This window comes from Eutrigla gurnardus (genome assembly GCF_963514095.1).
Source record: "Eutrigla gurnardus genome assembly, chromosome: 14".
Taxonomy (NCBI): Eukaryota; Metazoa; Chordata; class Actinopteri; order Perciformes; family Triglidae; genus Eutrigla; species Eutrigla gurnardus.
Genome location: NC_139937.1, coordinates 15,981,863 through 16,001,281, shown reverse-complemented (window position 1 = coordinate 16,001,281; position 19,419 = coordinate 15,981,863). Strand labels below are relative to the sequence as shown.

The window sequence follows — 19,419 nt, the reverse complement described above, 5'->3', positions numbered from 1 at the left end:
GGCACTTCAGATCACATTACTGTGTGTGTGTGTGTGTGTGTGTGTGTGTGTGTGTGTGTGTGTGTGTGTGTGTGTGTGTGTGTGTGTGTGTGTGTGTGTGTGTGTGTGTGTGTGTGATCAGTGAAGGGGAGGTATGTCTCAGGCCAAACAGACCATGGTGCTTTTCTAATAATGTTTAAATTGTTCCTGTATTGTTTGAGTTCTTTTAATCAATTAATTGCCTCTCGTCTGGAGTAATTGCAGACAGCTGAAAGGACGTTTTTCTAAACGCCCTCTTTTTCTTTCCTACAAGGAAGTATTTAGTTTGAGGGAATTTCATGTCTTTGAACAACCACTGCCTGGACCCGAGTTTGACATGGACATGAAATCAGAGAGGTATTTTTAGATTGCTGACCCATTACTCCCCAAATCTGTTTGATCAGAGAAATTGGCAGTATGGTTTAATGACTTTAACACACATAATGCATACTTCAACACTTAACATTTTTTCCCCCCTCTTCCACGCTTGCACACCTGCCAAACTCTCGTCGCACGCCAGACGTCATGCAATTCTTTGTTTTGGTATTTAAGTTTATTTCAACAATAGCAAATGTCAAGTGTTCCCAAAGTCTTTTTCAACGTTTCTACCGTGTTACATTTCTGAGAAACGGACATAAAGTTCCCTGACGTTTCACATCCAACGTTTTTACATTTCCAAGATGCCTCATAAAGAATCATTTGATTTGTGTTGGACTCTCTAAGCCTTTAAATGGGCCAACGTATAATAAAGGAGAGGCAGCAGGGACGGTAGTGGCAGCAGTAGCTCTGTATACTACTGGCTGTGTTAAGCATTTGTGTTGGTGTGTCTAGCTCGGACGATACCAAATTGGCTGTATTCCTGTTGAACAAACAGTCTCTGTCTGATTGGCAGCTCTTCGGTGCTACTATGCTCTGATGTTGTCAGACGCAGCAATTCCTCAGTCTGATAATTTAACATCCTTGCTCACCGCTGCTCCCAGGGACCCACGGTTTGGGCTGGACTGGTCCCTGCACGTGATTAAACCATCACAATCGAAGGGAAAGTAGCGAGGGTGAGAGAGTCTGCTCCATCAGTAGGGATAATAAGGCACAGCTGCTCCTTGCTCTGCACCTGCTTCCTGTGTTAAAAGTTGAATGGGTTAGTGGCCTGCACAGCTCTGCTCTACACCCACATTTTTCAGACTGGCCAGCCTCAAAAGCATCACAGATCTGGACCCTTCTCACCTCAACCAACTAGTTTTGACCAGATACACACTCTCTCTCTCTTTCTCTCTGCCGCCACAGAATGAATGCTCTCACAACCTTACCTGAATAATCAACGAAAAGTCAGCGTACCCTGTGGAATCCCAAGTGCTTTAGTCATGTCCTGATTGTCATCCCCAATAAAGCCACAGCAAGCCTCCCCTAAAGCAGAGAGGAGCGACTGTCATGTGGTTTGATGAATGTCTTTGGCTCGGCTCCAGACTCCAAAAAAACGGCAAAAAAGTCTTGACGGCTGGCATCCAGTCTGTGATCTAAGGAAATGTCATCCGTCCTTGTTTGGATATTATTATTCCTGGTTTGAAGCATTATTTTCTTGGGGCCTCATCGCCCTTCACATCCAAAGACTCCACATTGCTTTTGTTTATTTTTCAAATCATGTATCTGTTTCAGCAGTGGATTGCGGGTACACACAGGCACACACACGCACACAACTTTATGTTTTGATTCTTTCTCAAGAATAATAATGGTTTCTGTTTCTCTGTCTCGTGTCTCAGCTGACAGAGACCCAGTCAGAGAGCAGCTACTACAGTCCTCAGAAGGTCAAGTCCAGAGAGGTCTTATGCCTGGAGCAAGAGGGGATCACTATTGAGGTACCGTAAGATGCTTCAGTTTATTTCCTACCATGTCACCTCAAGAAATGTGTTGATTGCAATTGTAATCTTTTATTGATTTATTCACTTTGCGATTCGTAATTGATAGATTGTCTTCTTTTTACAATAAACAGAGAAAACCCACGATAATCAATGACAGCTTTCTTTAACTTTTGTTTAACCAATTTGTCCAGAATTCCAGTCGAGTCCAGATTTCAAAATGTGATTTCAAAAAAAAATTATTATTATTATTAATAATAATAATAATAATAATAATGATAATGATAATGATAATAATAATAAAAATAATGATGATGATGATGTGTCATTGATTCCTCTCTTAACTCCCAACCTAAGTACATTTATAAAGCCTATCCAGGTCAGTAATCAGTGGCCTTCTGTGAACACAGTGGAATCCACAGTGTCTGAGTCAGGCCCGAGTCTGATCATTTCCGCATTTCCCCCTCGGCGTAGAAAATATTTTTAAACCTTTTTTTCTCTGATTACCTGGTTGGAGTAGGAAAGGACTTCTCTGCGCCTAAGCTTTCTACCAGATGTGAGAATTCTGAGAGATTTCCAATCCCAATTTCTGTAATTTATGCTTTTGCTGGAAGAGCGAGAGCAGTCTGAACTGGGACCAAAAGTGAGAGCGTTGAAAGGCAAAGGGATGGCTAGTAAAACAGGGAAAACTAGGCCTTGTAATTATTGTGTGGTGAAACGTAAAGTTTTATTGGATTGCTCTCTGTTTAGTTGTCTGCCGGGTAAGGCAAAGGCACGGTGAGTGGGAGACAACCAAACCTTACTGGTTACAAGGGCTGCTGGGCTGCTACCACATGCTCACACACCACTCTCAAGGGAAATGGAAGTTGTCTGACCCCTGCAACGAGCCCACAAACCCACTTAGTCTCAAACACGTCATGGTGGAGAACCGTGATTTTGATAAGTCCACAATAAATTGAGTCCCTAACTGTCATTAATTTCATTTTATATTTTATTGCGATATAAAAAGGTAATCCAGTAAAATTAATTTCTGTGAATTATGGCACTAGTTTTACTGGGCTCCTGTTGACTGATTTAAGACATTCTACATCCTGGGTGTTCTCTTTGGAGAGGAAATTATTCTGAAGCTAGCAATGTCACCTGCTGTTCAGTTCTTACTTATTTAGTATATGTATTCATTATGTTAAAGTTTATAAATATGAACTTTTACGATTTTCTTTCTTTGTAATTCTTATTGTCTTCACTGTAGGAATAGTGTCTCTTCAGTTCCTCCAGTTTCCTGGATAAGTCTCTTCCTCTGTTTTTGTATTCCAGGTGCTGATGATGGGGGAACCCTTCTTTGATTGTCAGATTGGCTTTGTGGGCTGCCGGGCACTCTGCCTGAAAGGCATCATGGGAGTACGGGATTTTGAAGAAAACATGAACCGACGTGAGGAGGTAAAGACAGCCTAAAAATCTCAAGGAAAAAGATAAAAAAAAACAGAGCGGAAAACCTCAGTGACAAGGATAAAGAAAGAGAATTTAAAAGCCCAGAGCAGGGATGACTTTCACCTAAACCGTCTCACCGCAGCCTCTATTGCTCCCAAGAGCTTTCAGAAGGAGGTAGAGATGCGGTCTGGTTTGTTCATGGAAGACCCAGCTGCTTTTTAATAATAATATTCTCTTTGCCAGACACATCAATGTGCCAGCAGCAGTCTCACCATCTGCTCACGTACAGTGCAATGCTTTCGGCTCAATTGATATCTATTTATTCCATCAACTATGTGTTAACTTTGTGTTTTAGTGGTTATTTTTCTTCGTTTTTTTTATTTTGCATCCCATGGATTATATTTTTGTGACATCTGAAATCATTTTCCTTGTGTGTCCTCTCCTTCATACCTCTCTTAATTTTCCCTTTTCTTTTTTACAGGATGCAGTGTTCTTCAGCTGTGGGGACAGCCTCGGCAGTAAAGGAATGACCTACCTTACCAACTCCCTCTTTGACTACCGCAGTCCAGAAAACAACGGAGTCAGGGCTGAGTTCATCCTGGACGCCGCTAATCACAAGGTCACAAGAAAATAGAGTCCCCATCTCCAACACTGTACCAAAGAATAACGGTTCTAACCATGTTTATTCTGGAGTTATTTATTTGGGAAAATATATGTTTCTGCTGGTTTAAAAGAAGTTGACTTTGGTTGGATGGAAGCCCAAAATGCAGAAGCAGACCCTGCATTTCAGCAGTTTGCCTTTTACTGAATCCAACCATTATATCAGTTTCTTTGTGACATATACAGTATATTCACAATAATTCTTTTTTTCCGGAAGACTAACCACTAAGCCTTCCAAGGACACCCACAGAACTAATAGCAGAAACTAAACCATATGGCAAAAATTAAGCAGTTCCAAACCAGGCCAAGAACCAACTCAACACGCACCTCACAGCTGGGGCGACAGGCCAACACACTTCTGCAACCAACAGCAACAGGCAAAAATGCATTAAACGTAATTAACTCATTGATGCTGTTTACTTGAACAGCACCTGCCATTGACATAGTTCACACTAAACAAAACATCTGTAGCGCTGATGTCATCAAGATGCTAAGAGAAAAAATATTCACAAGAGTGATACAAAGACGTTTCATATGTGTTACATGACATGTTTCTTTATTTTAATATCAATTTTAAATATAAAGGGTTCATACCAAAATATGTTTCCTGACATGTTAGTGTGGGTATGGCTTAAGTGACTTGTAATGTACATTTTGCCCATACAGTACTTTATCTGGATCAATAAACAATAATCTGATAGCCTTTCTTGAGGTTTCATCCGGTAAAGCTGCAATTACAGCTGTTATCATAGTTAGCGGCACTAAGTTAATAAAATATTTACTTTTTGAACTCTTATAATTTCCTTGTTGAAATAAATAGCTCCTATCTAAATCACCGCTACTTAGATTATTCCTGTCAGTCACCCAGCGGCCGGCTGCAGTAGAGGAATGTTCCCGCTATCTAAGCAGTAGTGTTAAAGCCATTATTCCTGATAACGCTCAGCTCCCTTCACCGGCCATCACAGCTCTAGTGTTGACTCTGCTCAGAAATGTTCATGACCCTCAGTGAAGCAATTGTTTGGGGATCCATCCATCCATCTAGCCATACTTGAAAGTCTAAGAGTCAAAGGTTTTCGTGTTAATTCATTAGCTGTAGTTTTGAAAACAGCCAATGGCTTTGATCCAAAAGCATGCCAGAGCCATTAGAGGTCCCCTAATAAATATTACTCATTAACCCTCCTGGCTGATAAGGCTCTATTGAATTCTCTGTTTAGAGAACGAGTGAGTAAGTCTGGGGTAGGGGTGTTAAATGTGTGTGCGAGAGGGGCCTCTCTCATTCTCTCTCTCTGTTTCTTGCTTGCTCACTCATTCACTCTGTTTACCGGTGGTTTGATGTGCAGTAGAATTATAACTTTTAAATAATGTCTTGGGCAGGGTCAATAGCTCTTAACCTGCAGGCTAACACATGATGACGAGTTATGGTAAGACATTACGCCCAGGTAGATCAAAGACGGAGATAAAAACCCACACTTATTTGATCTATATTAAGGTTTATTTGTTAATAATCCACAAAGCAGTAGTCCATAGTCCACAAAGCAGTTTCATGTAGGAACTAAGAAAATAAAAGGTTCAAGATTTTTGGAAAATGTATGTTTTTGGCGCTTTGAGCACTATGCGCCGAGTGCCCTGTAGTTCAATACATTGGAGAGAAGTCCGACATCTCCACAGTAGATATCTCGCAATCTAGGCAACTCGCACAAAAACTATCCAGATTGATAAATAGCACTTCAGGGAAAAATGTGTATTTTTGATTTTGAGGTGAACTTTCCCTTTAACAATCATCAATTTTTGACAAATCCACTCTACATTACATTCATGCTTTGAAAAGCCCCCATGCTATCTTAGTAAATATTTCCAAATAATATTTCACAATTTCATGCTGAACCCATCAGCCGTAATTCCGGCCAGACAGTTTTGATTTGCCATGAGAACTTCCTATCTCTTGGCAGATAAGGTATGTATTTCCATTGGCATCCATCCAAGTACCAATTGAATGAGGAAACTTTCACTTCCTTTTGTCAATAGCTAACCTCATAAAGAACAGCCGTGATGCGTAATAATAACTTCCCTATGCACGTTTTTTAATGAAGATAAGTGTAATCTCACGATCAGAATGTGCTCTTAAAAAGTTGATTGAAAAGGTTGGTTGGTCATAATTCCACCCCAGATTAGAGACCATTTAAATTATGATCTCCTTTCATTTCAAGCCTTTGTAAATATCCAAATATCAGTGGCATTGCTGACCAGTAAAAGAGATAGAACAGATCAACTCCTCATTTTTTTTTATCTCTGAATTGACCCCCTTTGCCGTATCCATGATGACCCCAGTCACTGCCACTCTTAAATGCTATCAGCTTGTTTGCTCCCTTCCCGCCATGTTTACCTAACTCTGCTTTTGTTTGACAGGAGACCTATACGGAGATAGCAGGCATGCAGCGCTTTGGTGCTTTCTACATGGATTATCTCTACACAATGGAGAACGGCAGCGGAGAAGGTATTGTCTAATTGATTCCTCCCCACAGAGCTTGTTTGCTCACCTTGCCACCTTCTTCTTCTTCTTCTTCTTCTTCTTCTTCTTCTTCTTCTTCTTCTTCTTCTACTTCTCTTCTCTCTGTCAAACAAGCCCCCTGGAGACTCAAAGAAAGAGCTTGTCTTGTTTGAGTCACAGCCACCTGGTCCTTGACCCTTCCTGTCCTCAGTCTCACCCCAAACTTACCTGGAGGGCAACTGTCAGAAGTGTTTAGTCTGCGCTGACATGTATTTGAGTTTCTTTCTCCCCGCTGCTTGTTGAAACACTGCCCCCGCCCCCCCCTCCCTTTCTCTTTACCTGTAAGCTCTTGAGAAAGTGAATAGGCTCCTCTTGGCTAATTAGGTGTCACTCTTCCTGGCAGAAGCTTTAAGACGGGCAGGATTTCTCATTCCTCAGCTGTAGCACTCAAGAATGTTTATTCAGGTCTTGAAGATCTGAAGTTCCCATTAGGAGATAAAGTGTTCCCCTTTCAATTTGAAATGTTATATTTGGCCCACAAATGTTTCTATGCCCTAGTGTGTGATTGTTGAGCATTTTATTTCAATGCTGCAGGGAAGCTGTATGACACCTGACTGACATCCACTTCTTCTAAGATTCCCCCACACCCCGGAGTTAAAACAACCGCAATCAAATAAATCTAACATGTCGAGCACTTTAAAAGAAATCCGATTCAAACTAACCTCGACAAACAGATTCTGCATTCACGTTTAGAAGTGTCGGAAGCGTTCTTTGGGTTCCTTTTTTAGTCTGAGTGATATCACCTAATCACGTTCCAGCATTTATTGAATGCAAGGCAATTTGTGGAGAGCAAATAAGTTGGCTGAAATGCAACCTCGGAGCCCGCCGGCTATTGTCTGACGCCGATTTTGCTTTTCCTTAAATAAACTTGTAAACCGGCTACGTGGAACAATCCGGTCGTAAACGTCGTCTCTCAACACCAACTCCAGTCTCGCATCTCAAGTTGCTAATCGGAGTGTAAACACTGAGCAGCGTACAGAAAAGGAAGTCTTGACCCGGATATCCGCTGGCTACACCAGAACCCTAGATATACAGCCCCTTGACCCCAGAGGCCTATCCGTCTACAGACCAATTGCTGATGTGGTCTGATATAAATATACTTGATAATTAAATCTGATTATGTAGCACAGAGTTACTTTTTTTAAATAACACAAAGAAAAATCTGGTTGAACCAATTCAATGACTTGAGCAGATAATTTGATGAATTAGGCGTCTAGTGTCACCTATGTTGTTCCACTTGCCTCCCACTCCCCCTCCATTTTTCTTCTCTCTTTCTGACTAGCCTATTGTTTTTTCTGCTGTCAGCCTCAGATAATGATCTAAATTTAAAAAAAACATTGATACTGTCATCCTGAGCTGTCAAAGTCATTTCTGACAGCAGGATAAGTGTCAGTCTCTGTTCCTGCGGGACGGCTGCGGTTACCCTTGCCAAGTGGAATGCTTCTCTTCTGTCAGTGTTTCTCTTCTTCTCGGACGCGGACCAGATCCAGTGTCAACCAAACAAATTAGTTTCCATTGCCATGGGACTAACATAAACTCTGAGTCAACCGAAATACTAACCGACCCGGGTCACATTCGCCATTGACTTCACATTAGAACGCTGAAGATTAAAACTTTTTTTTTTTTTTTTAATCTTGGGAAATAGAGACACTTTTAAATCGCCTAAATCCCGGCTAATTTCAGCCTCCTCATCATTTCACTGACTGTTCTAACTGCAGCCATATGGTTGATATTAGGCCTAATCCATTGCAGCCAAATCTCAGTGAAGAAGGGAAGGGGAAGTGGCATTGCCTATTGCCCTTTTATAAATCCCCCAGAATTCACAGGAGTTTCATCCCATCCCCCCCCCTACCCTTTCAACTAAAAAAAAAGTACAATTCATAGCGTCGACTCTCTGAGCTGTAAGAATGTTCAGTGCAGTGGTGGAATGTAATGGGAATAAAGAAAGTTGTGACCCTTTGTCCTCTTCCTCCCTCACTACCATTCATCCACCCCCTTCTTTTATTTTTAATTTCTGCCTTTTTATTGCCGTGGAGCCGAGTCTTTTAAGTGGACCTCTGGAACAGGGGCCTATGATGAATGAAGGGACAGCTGTGTGAGAGAAGTGGACATTTGGAATATTCATCATTCCAGTAGGTCACGGCTATGTGAGCTGCTCCCTGCTGCTGCTGCTGCATTACACCACTGCCATCTTTGTTATGTTTTTGCCCAGAGATTCTGTACTTATGTTAAACATAATTAAGACATGGGATAATGGGAAAACATGTTGCTGCCCTATTTGTCAAAAACACACAACTCTAAAATGCAATACAGAAGAGGACTGTTCTTGTTCTTTTCAAATTTTATGTTGAAAAATGTGTCAGATTTGTGGACTGACTGACAAAAGAATCCTCAACTATGTGATGCATGTTTGCTTCTGTTCATTAGGTTCTCAGGACTTCTCGGTGGTGAGTACGGAGGAGGTAGTGCCCGCTATTCAGGAGTCATCCATCAAGAGGCTGGTGGTGGGACCTCTGGACGTCAGGCTGCACAGCAGCGCTGTCCACCGCATACTCAAGATGGTCACCTGCGCCATGGACCACGAGTACGAACCGTACTGCAAGCCCCAGAGTGGTCAGTCATCCTGCGCTGTTGCCCCATATCATTGACTGGACTGAATTTAACAGCTCACAAATAATCAGCTAACAACTAATAGTTCACCGTACTCCCTACACTCTCACAAAAACCCTGTCTCTTATCTTCTCCTCCACTCTGTTCTATTCTGCCAATGATCAGAACCCCCAACAGTTTGCACTTTAGTGTATCCTCATCACATTGTTATTTCCTTGCACAACCCATCTTTCAACACACAGCTGTACATGAAAGCAGTGACCTTTTGGACCACATGAGGGAGGCTAAGCCAAACACCTTTTGTTAGTGATCGTCCCTGCACAGCTATTGATGAGCTCATCCCTGGGATGTTGTGAAAGAACATGGAATGTGTGTCTGTGTGTAATATCTCTAGCAATAACTCTCATTTTTGCGAAACAATAACATCCGTAGGTTTCGGCTGTTTCAGCATCTGCGATAGATAATAGATGATGGGGTAATTACTACAGAGCTTTTGACTAAAGCTGGGTTGGTCAGCGTGTTCTTTCCTGTTTCTATACGTGTCTGTGCTCTCTCTGACTTTTTCTGGAGGAGGGTCAGTGTAGTTAGACCCCTGTGGGGGATTGAGAAACTGAGAGTAGATAAAAGAGGAAGCATTTTTCACAGAGGTAGCGATTACAGATGGAGTGATAAAATAACACATGCCTTATGCATTTTCCTAAATCATGCTCTCGTATCCACTCACCTCCCCTCTCTCTCTCCTCTCAGCCGTGGCTTCATGAGGGCAGCATTTGTGTGCTTGCCAGGCGAGAAGTAGAGGTCAGGGGGTCAAAGACGTGAATATCTTTCTGCTCATCCTGCCCTCTTCTTCTCTGCTCCTCCTCATACACTCCTTGCCAAGAGCTCAGGAAGAATCACTTTCCTCCCCAAAACTCGCTGTAAACTGAGGCCAAATTGGCTGAAACAGAGCGTTTTATAAGATCGTGCCCAATTTAGAGCAGGAGGTTCTTGCTCTCAAAGTAATAACTTCCAAATTACTTACAGTGTGAATGTTGGTTTTTTATATGTACATGTATTGCCTAAGAACAATAGAAGGAACACAGTAACAAGACTTTTATGCAGGAAAGCGTAGGGCGTGGTCGTGACGGTGTGTATGTTGGGGTGCACACGTTCTTTTTCTCCTATTTTGGCCTTTTCTGTGAGCTTTAAATAGAAATTGTTTTAGCCTGTGTAATCATGCCTCTGTGCAGCATGTGAGCTGCATGTCTCTTGTAATTTGAATGTTGAATGCGGGTATTGACATGAGCCCTGGCATATGATTTGATTGGACATGGTAGTGCCAGATGAACCTGATGTAGGCTGTGGCGGCAGGCCAAAGAGCAAAACAGCGTTGGGATCAGGTTTTTGAGCCCACCTTGGAGCTGGGAACAGAACCTTTACTGAACTGAAACAAGCCCATGTCCTAGGACAAGAGCCAAGGCCGTTCAAGTGCTCAGGTTTTGGTCCACCTCAGGCCCTGGACACAGTTTAGTGGTTCAGTGCCTGGGTCACTCCTTACTTTGGTGAGCACTGAACTTGCTTGCCTCCACTGATTTGGTGGTTCACTTCATTTTCTGCCTTTCCGGATGTTTCTGGTTATTGATTGAATGAGTGGTTTTATGAGATAGTTCAAATACAAAGCTACTGGGAAACGGCCACTGTAATGAATATCGTTTGGCGATGCCAGTACTTTTTTATTACAAGCTTATTTTATTTAGTGTATGAGGTGGTGGTTTTTGTTGGAAAAATACTTTTTTATTGTTTTAATGCTGCAGGCGTAGAAGAGAGGCGCCCACTCAAAGAAATTGGTGTGCTTTACAGCTAACCTTTTTCTCTGTAAATCAATCTTTAGCCCTCAAATCCAAATGTCTTTGGCCTCTCCCAGTCTCTTACTTTATTTCAAATAATGCACCACGGGTCCCGTACTCGTGGTGAGATAAAACAAAGAAAAATGTTTAATCTTACCCGTTCCTAAACCTCTGTTATACAGTATGTTCCAAAGCTAACGTGTTTCCTTCTGTTTCGTCATTGTCTCTGTAGAGCTGGTTGAAGAGAGCCACAGTGCAGCTACTCCAGAAGAGATATCGAGCTTAGAGGAATTCATCCCAACCAGGCTCACTTGTCTCACTCTGCTCCAAGTCTCGGTGACCGTCTCCATGGCAGAGTTCAACCTCCTCCACACATTAATGCCCATCATAATGGGATGCAAGGTAGTGCACACGGACCTACATTCATCTCAGTAACCGTTCTTCGGCCATGTATCACATAATAGCCTCGTAGGATTCAGTCCAGTCATGAAGGAGGAAAACCAATGGCAATGACTCAGAATTTACACTTGTCACAATAACATGCTTCGCAGACAATGCGACCACATTGTAACTTTCCTACACAGCGTTGCACACAATAAGGAGGCCAGTGTGTAGAGTTGTTGAGTTGAGTGTGGGTTTACTAAAGTGAAAACAACTTATGAATTTATGATTGTGTGATAGTGCGAAACTTAAATTTATAGTGAACCGCACAGAAAAACAGTTTTTGTGTTGTTTTTATCCCCCGTGTGAAAAGGCCTGGATGTGGACATTTTGACTTTAAACTGCAGTGCGCTATGTGTCTCCCCTTTAAACCTCCCACTTTATATCTTTAATATCCCAGACTACGCCGGTGCCTGTCAACATCCCAGCGTTTCAGCCGGTGCGCCCCCTCCCTGCTGTGCAGTTCCAGGTGGAACGGGTGAACGTTGAGCACTCGGTGCCCATGTATGCTCCAGAGCTGGTCAGCACTGTCAGCAGTCTCAGCCAGCCTTCTGACAACCTGCTACATCACTGCTATTCACACCTCTACCTCAAGGTGAGTACGACACTATTAAAACACAGCTGCCCCTTTTCTGTATATATAGAATGAAAATGGGACATATTGCGAACAACACAATTAAGGTTTTCAAACAAAGGTCCGTCAGATCTCCTTCTAGTTAGGCGAACTAGAACAGACATACTAGTTTATAAAAGAAAATAATATTTGTTCTCAAGGGATACGGTAAGTATGCATTCTTCTATTATATTTTTGATAATGTAGAGTGAAAACGTTATGGTAGAATGGGTGCAAAACCATACACTCATGGAAAACTAACTTACTTTAACTAACTCACTTTTTTTCCTGTCCTTTGGCATTTTTAATTATCACAGTTTTGTATCAGTTCACACACAAAATGCGCTAATTTGTATTTCCATGCATTTTAACCCAAAGTCAGCAGGTCAACCATTTAGCCTCAGTCTTAACTCCACTCTGAAATAACCCTAATGACCTTAATGACCCCTTTTCACCTCGTCATAAAGATCTCAGCACTGAGATTTCTGATGAACACCAGTCCAACTCTGGTCTACTTCATGGTTTCCACCTTCCACACAGACATTTTGTGCAACTGTGACAATCCCCTGGATTACTGCACTGATCGTATAGTTTGGAGTCTGAAGCTCCACAGACAAAAGCCATTCTTAAATACAGTTAGAGTCACAGTAAAACCACTCAAGATTATTTGTTACCCAAACTTGTATCACGTTGTCTGATATCATAAGGCCACATTTAGTATTTAAAGTGTGTTCTATTAAAAGATGGTGGCAATTCCTACGGACAGTCATGAGACAGAAAAATCAGCTGTGAGAACAGTTTTTATGAATACTACTCATTGGTCTACCATAGCATTTAATTAATATACTCAAGTTGCAAATAATGTATTAGTTCAGAACAAAGCATTTAGAATTGGTCACTGATTTTCCTCTCAATGTGTCTTTGTATTACTTTATGTGTACTAATTATTTACACACAGTACTATTTGTTAAATTATTAATTTAAATACAGTTAACCCCTCTAAATGAATAGTTTACTAGAAGGCCCAGATGTCCCATGGAGTTCATATAGAAATATGCAGCCTTTCCACCTTTTAGGAAGCCTGGATAACAGATCTGGGGTGGCCCAGTCTGGTCTAGTATGGCCTGGGATTGTGTTTTTTTAAGGCAGGATGTTTGCCGGACATCATGCTGGTCGGCCTTATCACAGGGTCACTGCAGGGTTAACAGTCAACTGCTCAGTGGCCAAGGATCCTTCTGACCAATCAGCCTCTGTATCTGCCAAGGGACTAATTCTGCCTCTGGATTTTGGCAATGGAGATCATGACAGGGTGGAGGTCATTCTGGCCGCAACTCACCCACTTCAGGAAGTGATTTGAAACGGGTATAAACTAAGGCTTATCTTAATCTGTGTTTTATTGACACTGGCTGACAAAGCTAGGTGTCTGTCTTAAGGGTAGCGGTTAGCCATTGTCTCACTTGTCCATGGTTATCGACAAGAACTCAGAGTGAGCTTGCTCAACAAGGAGGACATGGGAAAACAGAGCGATCCCAGCTGAAAACGTGGGCGATTTGAACAACTAGTTGCTTTGGGCTGCTGAAATCTGCTCTCCCGGAGGAAAACGTAGTGAATCAGTCCGTGGCTTCATGGCTCCAAGCTTGCATTTCAATGTGTGATTTTTATTATGTCTACATCTGTATCTGGCAACGATACAATTCAACTTGATATACTGCTCTAGCGTGTAATATTCCATCCATTGGCCAGTTGTCCCATTATACATGAATTATCATTGTAGTTTGGTCCAAGGTTTTGTCTGTTTGCTCTGGGCCATCTGCACAGCAAAATCCTTTTTGGTAGATCTTCACTTGCAGGAATCGAATGAATTCTGCCCCGACGCATTTAAAGCAGCTGCATGTGGGACAGCTGGGCCCAGCCATCATCCACTCCCTCGAATATTAAATGGGACTCCATCCACCATGTTCACTATTAACAGTATGTAAACATTGAGGTCGCAGTACATTACGGGTCTGGCATTGTGGCTACCAGGAGCTCAGATATTGACAATATGATTATGTGCTACGTTGTCATTAAAAGACACCACACTGAGGTGAGCGAGCCGAAAAATCTCTTACTGGAAAATCACATGGATGTTAGTTGACAGTGACGTTGGAATCTTGGCGTGATCTGGTCCCGATCTGGACCTGATCAATCTGATCCCTATGAAGTGTGTTATGACTGTGCTGTCATTGCAGTGCAAGCAAGAGTGTTACTTAATTTCTTGCCGTTCCAACTCGGTTACTGTATGTATTTCTGCTTCTACGCGTTTCTCCAAGTTGTTCTGAAAAAGGTCAGTTCAGTCTGTTGTTTGTTGGTCAACATCTGTGTTAGTGAACACACTTTTGAGCTGAACACGGTGTGCTGAAGCATTGTGTATCCTCATTAAATCACACTGCAGTGGTCATGTCACTTCCGCCTTGTAATCAAACTTTTTTTTTGAGAGTTTGACAGAAGGATATTATTTTCTCTGAGAGTTCAACGGAAGGATATTTTTAACAATCCCTCCTAGACTGGAAGATGGACATGCAAGTACGATAAGACCATTCTGTCCTCCTTCCTGTTCTTTTGCTTTTCTTTATTATTACAACTACTATGGAAGTAGCTATATGAAAGCATTCGAGTCCAAGACAAAGTAAATTATATTTTCTGACATAGCAAGAGCCAGGTCCGGTCCAAATGCAGATTTGGGCTCTGACAGGGCCTGCGACAGGTTCAGTACAGTTCAGTGGTGATTGAGATGAGATTTTTTTTTTTTAGCTGTGGATCCAGTTCACGGTTTGGCCTTCAATTTCTGCATATGAATTTCCATGTCTGCTTTTTCTCCCCTGTCTTCCCTTCACCTCCCGATCTCTCACATCCTCTCCCTTTCTCTCTGTCTCTCTTTCCAGGTGTTTGGGTTCCAGGCAGGCTTGGCATGCCAGGACAGTACTGGGGGTTTCCTGCCTCTCATCCCCATCATCCCTTCCTTCAGCACTGCACTCTATGGGAAGCTGATCCAGATGCCTGCATACTGGTGAGCATTCGTAACACGAAGCTCGTGGAGATCCCCATATAAACATAAATTATTAGATTTATCATCTCAGTAAGTGCAATTGAATTTAAAGGTAATCGGCGGAAAAACACATGGTAGGAAAACCACCGTTTAACCACAGTTCCCCCCCCAAGTAAATCTAAGCAAATCATCAAAGGGGTGCAAAAATCTGTCAACAATAGAATTTGTCACTGCAGATTGATTTTATTAGCACATATTTTTTGCAATAGTTTCGTTATTGCTAACAAGGTTACCTCAAATTGTAGTATTATTTAAAATTTTAGAATGACTGGGATTGAAGTGACGCCCAATCTTGCACCGTATTAATTTAACACCCACTTTACTTTGTCAGTTTTTGTTCCTCAGGGACATGTTTGTGTGTGTTTGGTTCAAGTAAAAACATCTCAACAAGTCTGAGCTCCGAACGCATCCTGAGATGTTGAGTTGATTCTATTCCCTCATATTTGTTAGATCTAGGTGTAGTATTATACAATTAAACATGACGTCATTACTGGATGTACAAGGTGATTATGACTCTACATAGGTAACATACTCGACATTGTGTGATGGCTAAAGGGACTGAGCCAACACAGTAAGTGGAAGGGTTCCTTCAATAAAAAAAACAATGGTTTTGGTTTTGGTTTTGGTTTTTTTCCCATTGGGTTTTGGATTATTGCAGAGCTCTGTGGCAAACAAACGTTTAAGATACTTACACGTTTTGTTTGTTTAATGATTTCTGATCGCCAGAAGTAAAAATCTAAATTTAGGCTGTAAAAAGAACACCACGCATGAGTTCACGTCACCACCACCACTTAGCTAAAGTTGGACTAGTCAGTGTGATGACATGTAATAGTCTCAGTTAGCCACTTGTGAGCAACCGCCTATTTAAAGACATGTTAAAAGCTTCAAAATTCATTAGTGGGGTATTTAGTGACGCATTTTGTGTTGTAGAACAAAATGTTTAAATATCTTAAGCTTGTTTTAACCCCAGACCTTATTCCAGGCAAACCGAAAACATATTAAACATATACTTTTAGTTGTCGAACTCTATTTAAGGTAACAATCACCAATCGATCGAACCCTGTAAATACATATAACAAAGTAAGGGAGACAAATCTACATGAAATGTTGTTTAATTAATTTGGAAAGGTTTGGGTGTGAACGTCCTGTTTGTCTTCTTGATTTTTTTTTAATTGTATGCTTGACTTGTCTGTATACAGTGTGTGTGTGTGTGTGTGTGTGTGTGTGTGTGTGTGTGTGTGTGTGTGTGTGTGTGTGTGTGTGTGTGTGTGTGTGTGTGTGTGTGTGTGTGTGTGTGTGTGTGTGTGTGTGTGTGTGTGTGTGTGTGTGTGCGTGCGTGTGTGCGTGTGTGTGTCAGTCAGTGGCCCATGTATTGTAGTTTATGAAGAGGACTGCAGTCTTTTGCGGGCAGTGCATCAGAGGGTATTTAAAGTGATGGATGAGCCACTTCTTCAGCGGTCGGTGGGGAAAACAGAAAAACAGAGTCATCGGATAACAACTGCAACAATTTCTCAGATGGTTTGAAACACAAGGAGAGGAAAATAATACAACGCTGTCTATGGAGATGAAAAAACATATTGCTATATCCCCGTGCTCGTACCAGACAGAGGATGACTCATCGGGGTTGTGCCCCAGAGAGGGTAGGAGTTGAGGAGAGGACGAGTGGGGAAAGGAGAGGAATAAGGCTCCTCGGAGTGAGGAGGTGGAGCAGTTGGACAAATGGGAGATGCTGATGTTATCAAAAAAACAAAGAGATTGGAAGAGAACAAGGAGAAATGGAAACTTAGAAGAACGCCACAAATAGGCACCCCAGTGGGGAGATTGCAGTCAGCCAGTGGAAGACAGAATGAGGAGCAGAGAAGTAGACGAGATGGTGGAAGATGAATTGAGAGGAAGGGATAATGATGGGAAAAGTGTAGATGACGGATGAGGCACAAGCTTGGGAAGATGGATGAAGGAGAGGACGAATGCTCTCACTGCTGTGTACAGTACAGATCCTGCGTCTGTAGTGTTTAACATCACATTTTATTGTCATAATGAACTTTTTTTTAAACATTGAACCCCGTCTCTCCTTGATCTTTAGCCATTATGTATAGAAACAAAGCACTGTATGCATAAATGGCCTTGTCTTCCTGAACAACTTTATGGCATGTCTGGTTGGTAGAGCAACACATGAAATACGGAGATGTGTTGGGAAAATAATTCCCCGCATCATTCACTCCATCACTGTGTGTTCAGTAATCATCGTCTGGGAAAACCCTTGATGCGATCTCACGCACACACACACACACACACACACACACACACACACACACACACACCCTATGCCCTCTCCCTCACACCTTGCAGTCAAAGTGCCTGTTAAAGCAGGAAACCTGTGCGAGAGCACTAGCTTGGGAATCGATTTCCCCCCATTAGTTTAGATTTAAACATGTCAAAGACCTGCAGATGGTTTTGACTTTTCCTGACTTCTTCCCCAGGCAAACATTGTATCTACTGTACAGCGGTTAGCTGGTCACACAGTGAACCACAAGGCCCTCATTCAGTGGTGTGCGAGTGTGTCTGTAGACAGAACCTGATTCCCCGTACTCTCTGCTCCCAATAAGAGACTGCTAGCTGCTTGTTTGATCTCCAGCCCCCCCGTTTCAACCCCGACTGCCTCAAATAGTGGATTCAGATGTCAAACGGATGTTATTTTTCTTTCTGACAATCACTCGATGTTTCTCATCTCCAGAGAGACTTCCAGATCAATGCCCTCCCGTGGCTTCTCTTTCAGCTGGAAGCAGCCCTTAAAAATAACACTGACAACCTCTCGCAGAGTCTCCCCGACATGTTAAGAAAGTGCTCTGTTATTCTTTGTTGTAAGCTAGCCTTTGATGAATACAGTGCGTACAGATCCAGTAACAGTATGCATCAGAAGTGCTTATCTTAATATGATTTGAATAGAACATCCATTAGTCTATCTGGCATTGTTGAGCTACTCCAGAATAGGTCAGCACGTAATACCCAAGATAATTCTGCTGCCCTTAACAGGATTAACTCCGCTTCATCTTATTTTCCTCAACCCCGATTTTAAATCTAGCATGTTGTTTCCGACACTTGGACAGGTTGGAAGCCCTTCTGGCGTTTTCTCTCCGTTGCCTGTTTGTTTCACTGTCAGTCGTTCTCCTGTAGATGATAGTGGGACAGGGTGTATTTGTGCTGGGTTATGAGTTTTTGAACCTGCCATTTCAAGCTTGAAGTGACTCATGTTTGACCCTTTCCGTCTTAGCGGGAGGTATGGCCTGTCTTACTTCCTGACCCGTGTGTCGCTACAGTCAAAATCCAATTAATACAGCCTGACAGTTTTGCTCCTGGAGGAATGATGATGAGCAGGTTTGACAGAAGTGGAGACAGGGGTTAAAGGAGTACAAGGGAGAAACAGAGGGTGCTGACTGACAACCGGCGCTAGTCATAAGTGTGTAGTAATGAACTGATTTGTTTTCCACTATGCTCATGTTCTCTGCTGAGGTTAGCGGCCACCGTTGTGCTTGTTTGTCTCTGCTCGTGGACGTGAAAGAAAAAAAAAATAGAAGTCTCCGAGAATGAACATTGAATTGGATGATTTAACTTCGGTTGACTTTATTCTCAGCGTGTTTGAGCGATGGGATTCCCGCGTAGAACTCCCACCAACACCAACACATTCAAGATTGCATTTGATCACAGTGTGTGGGTGACAGTCAGACAGACAGTTTGTCTCTTAAAGGTGAAAGCTGAGGCCAAGAGCGATACATTACGTCAACGGAGAAGCCAAAAGATGCACTCCACCAGGTGGTAGCATTTAATTTGACTGTGTTGGTGTTTGTTTTGGGACTGCTCCCCGACGCTGATGTAACTCCACAAGACCCCTTTCCAAGATGTTCTGTTCGCCGAGCAGACACTAAGCAGACCTCCTTAAAGCTTTTGAAGTTTTAAGGAAGTATGAAAGAAAGTCCACAGTGAAGGTGGAGGAGAGAGGACGGCAACTGTGAAAGAGAGCGTTATCTCCAGTTTCTTCTTCAGTCTTTGGTAGTTTTGTAATGCGGATCATTGTATCAGCTTTTTCCATTACCAATGTAAAATGTAGCTGTAGGTTTGCCTTCTGGAATCTGTATTAAAAGTAAATGATGACTGACAGGAGAGAAGGGTAGCGTGGAGTGGGGAAGTACAGACGGTGACACATTTTGCATCCCGCTCTCTCTCTCACACACACAAACATGTTTGTCATTGTACAGCCAGGTCATGCTTAAGCAAGTGCATATGACTGCCAGGTGATCATGGGGGATTTGTAGATTTCACTGGGCGTCGAGCACGTC

At 42.3% G+C, this 19,419-nt stretch overlaps 2 protein-coding genes across 3 annotated transcripts in view; one reads left to right on the top strand and one right to left on the bottom strand.

Annotated features, from left to right (window-relative positions):
- LOC311024283 (polyadenylate-binding protein 1A) overlaps nt 1-19,419 on the bottom strand; it is a 477,590-nt gene that overhangs the window by 123,832 nt on the left and 334,339 nt on the right. The window lies entirely within an intron of this gene.
- The window catches only part of vps13b (vacuolar protein sorting 13 homolog B), a 317,809-nt gene that overhangs the window by 35,646 nt on the left and 262,744 nt on the right, over nt 1-19,419 (top strand). For both annotated transcript variants that reach the window (XM_084026605.1, XM_084026606.1), the window contains exons 9-16: nt 1,776-1,871; nt 3,186-3,308; nt 3,781-3,918; nt 6,366-6,453; nt 8,935-9,120; nt 11,176-11,345; nt 11,785-11,979; nt 14,922-15,046. In XM_084026605.1, the coding sequence (XP_083882731.1) occupies nt 1,776-1,871; nt 3,186-3,308; nt 3,781-3,918; nt 6,366-6,453; nt 8,935-9,120; nt 11,176-11,345; nt 11,785-11,979; nt 14,922-15,046 (1,121 nt within the window). The remainder of the gene's footprint in view (nt 1-1,775; nt 1,872-3,185; nt 3,309-3,780; nt 3,919-6,365; nt 6,454-8,934; nt 9,121-11,175; nt 11,346-11,784; nt 11,980-14,921; nt 15,047-19,419) is intronic.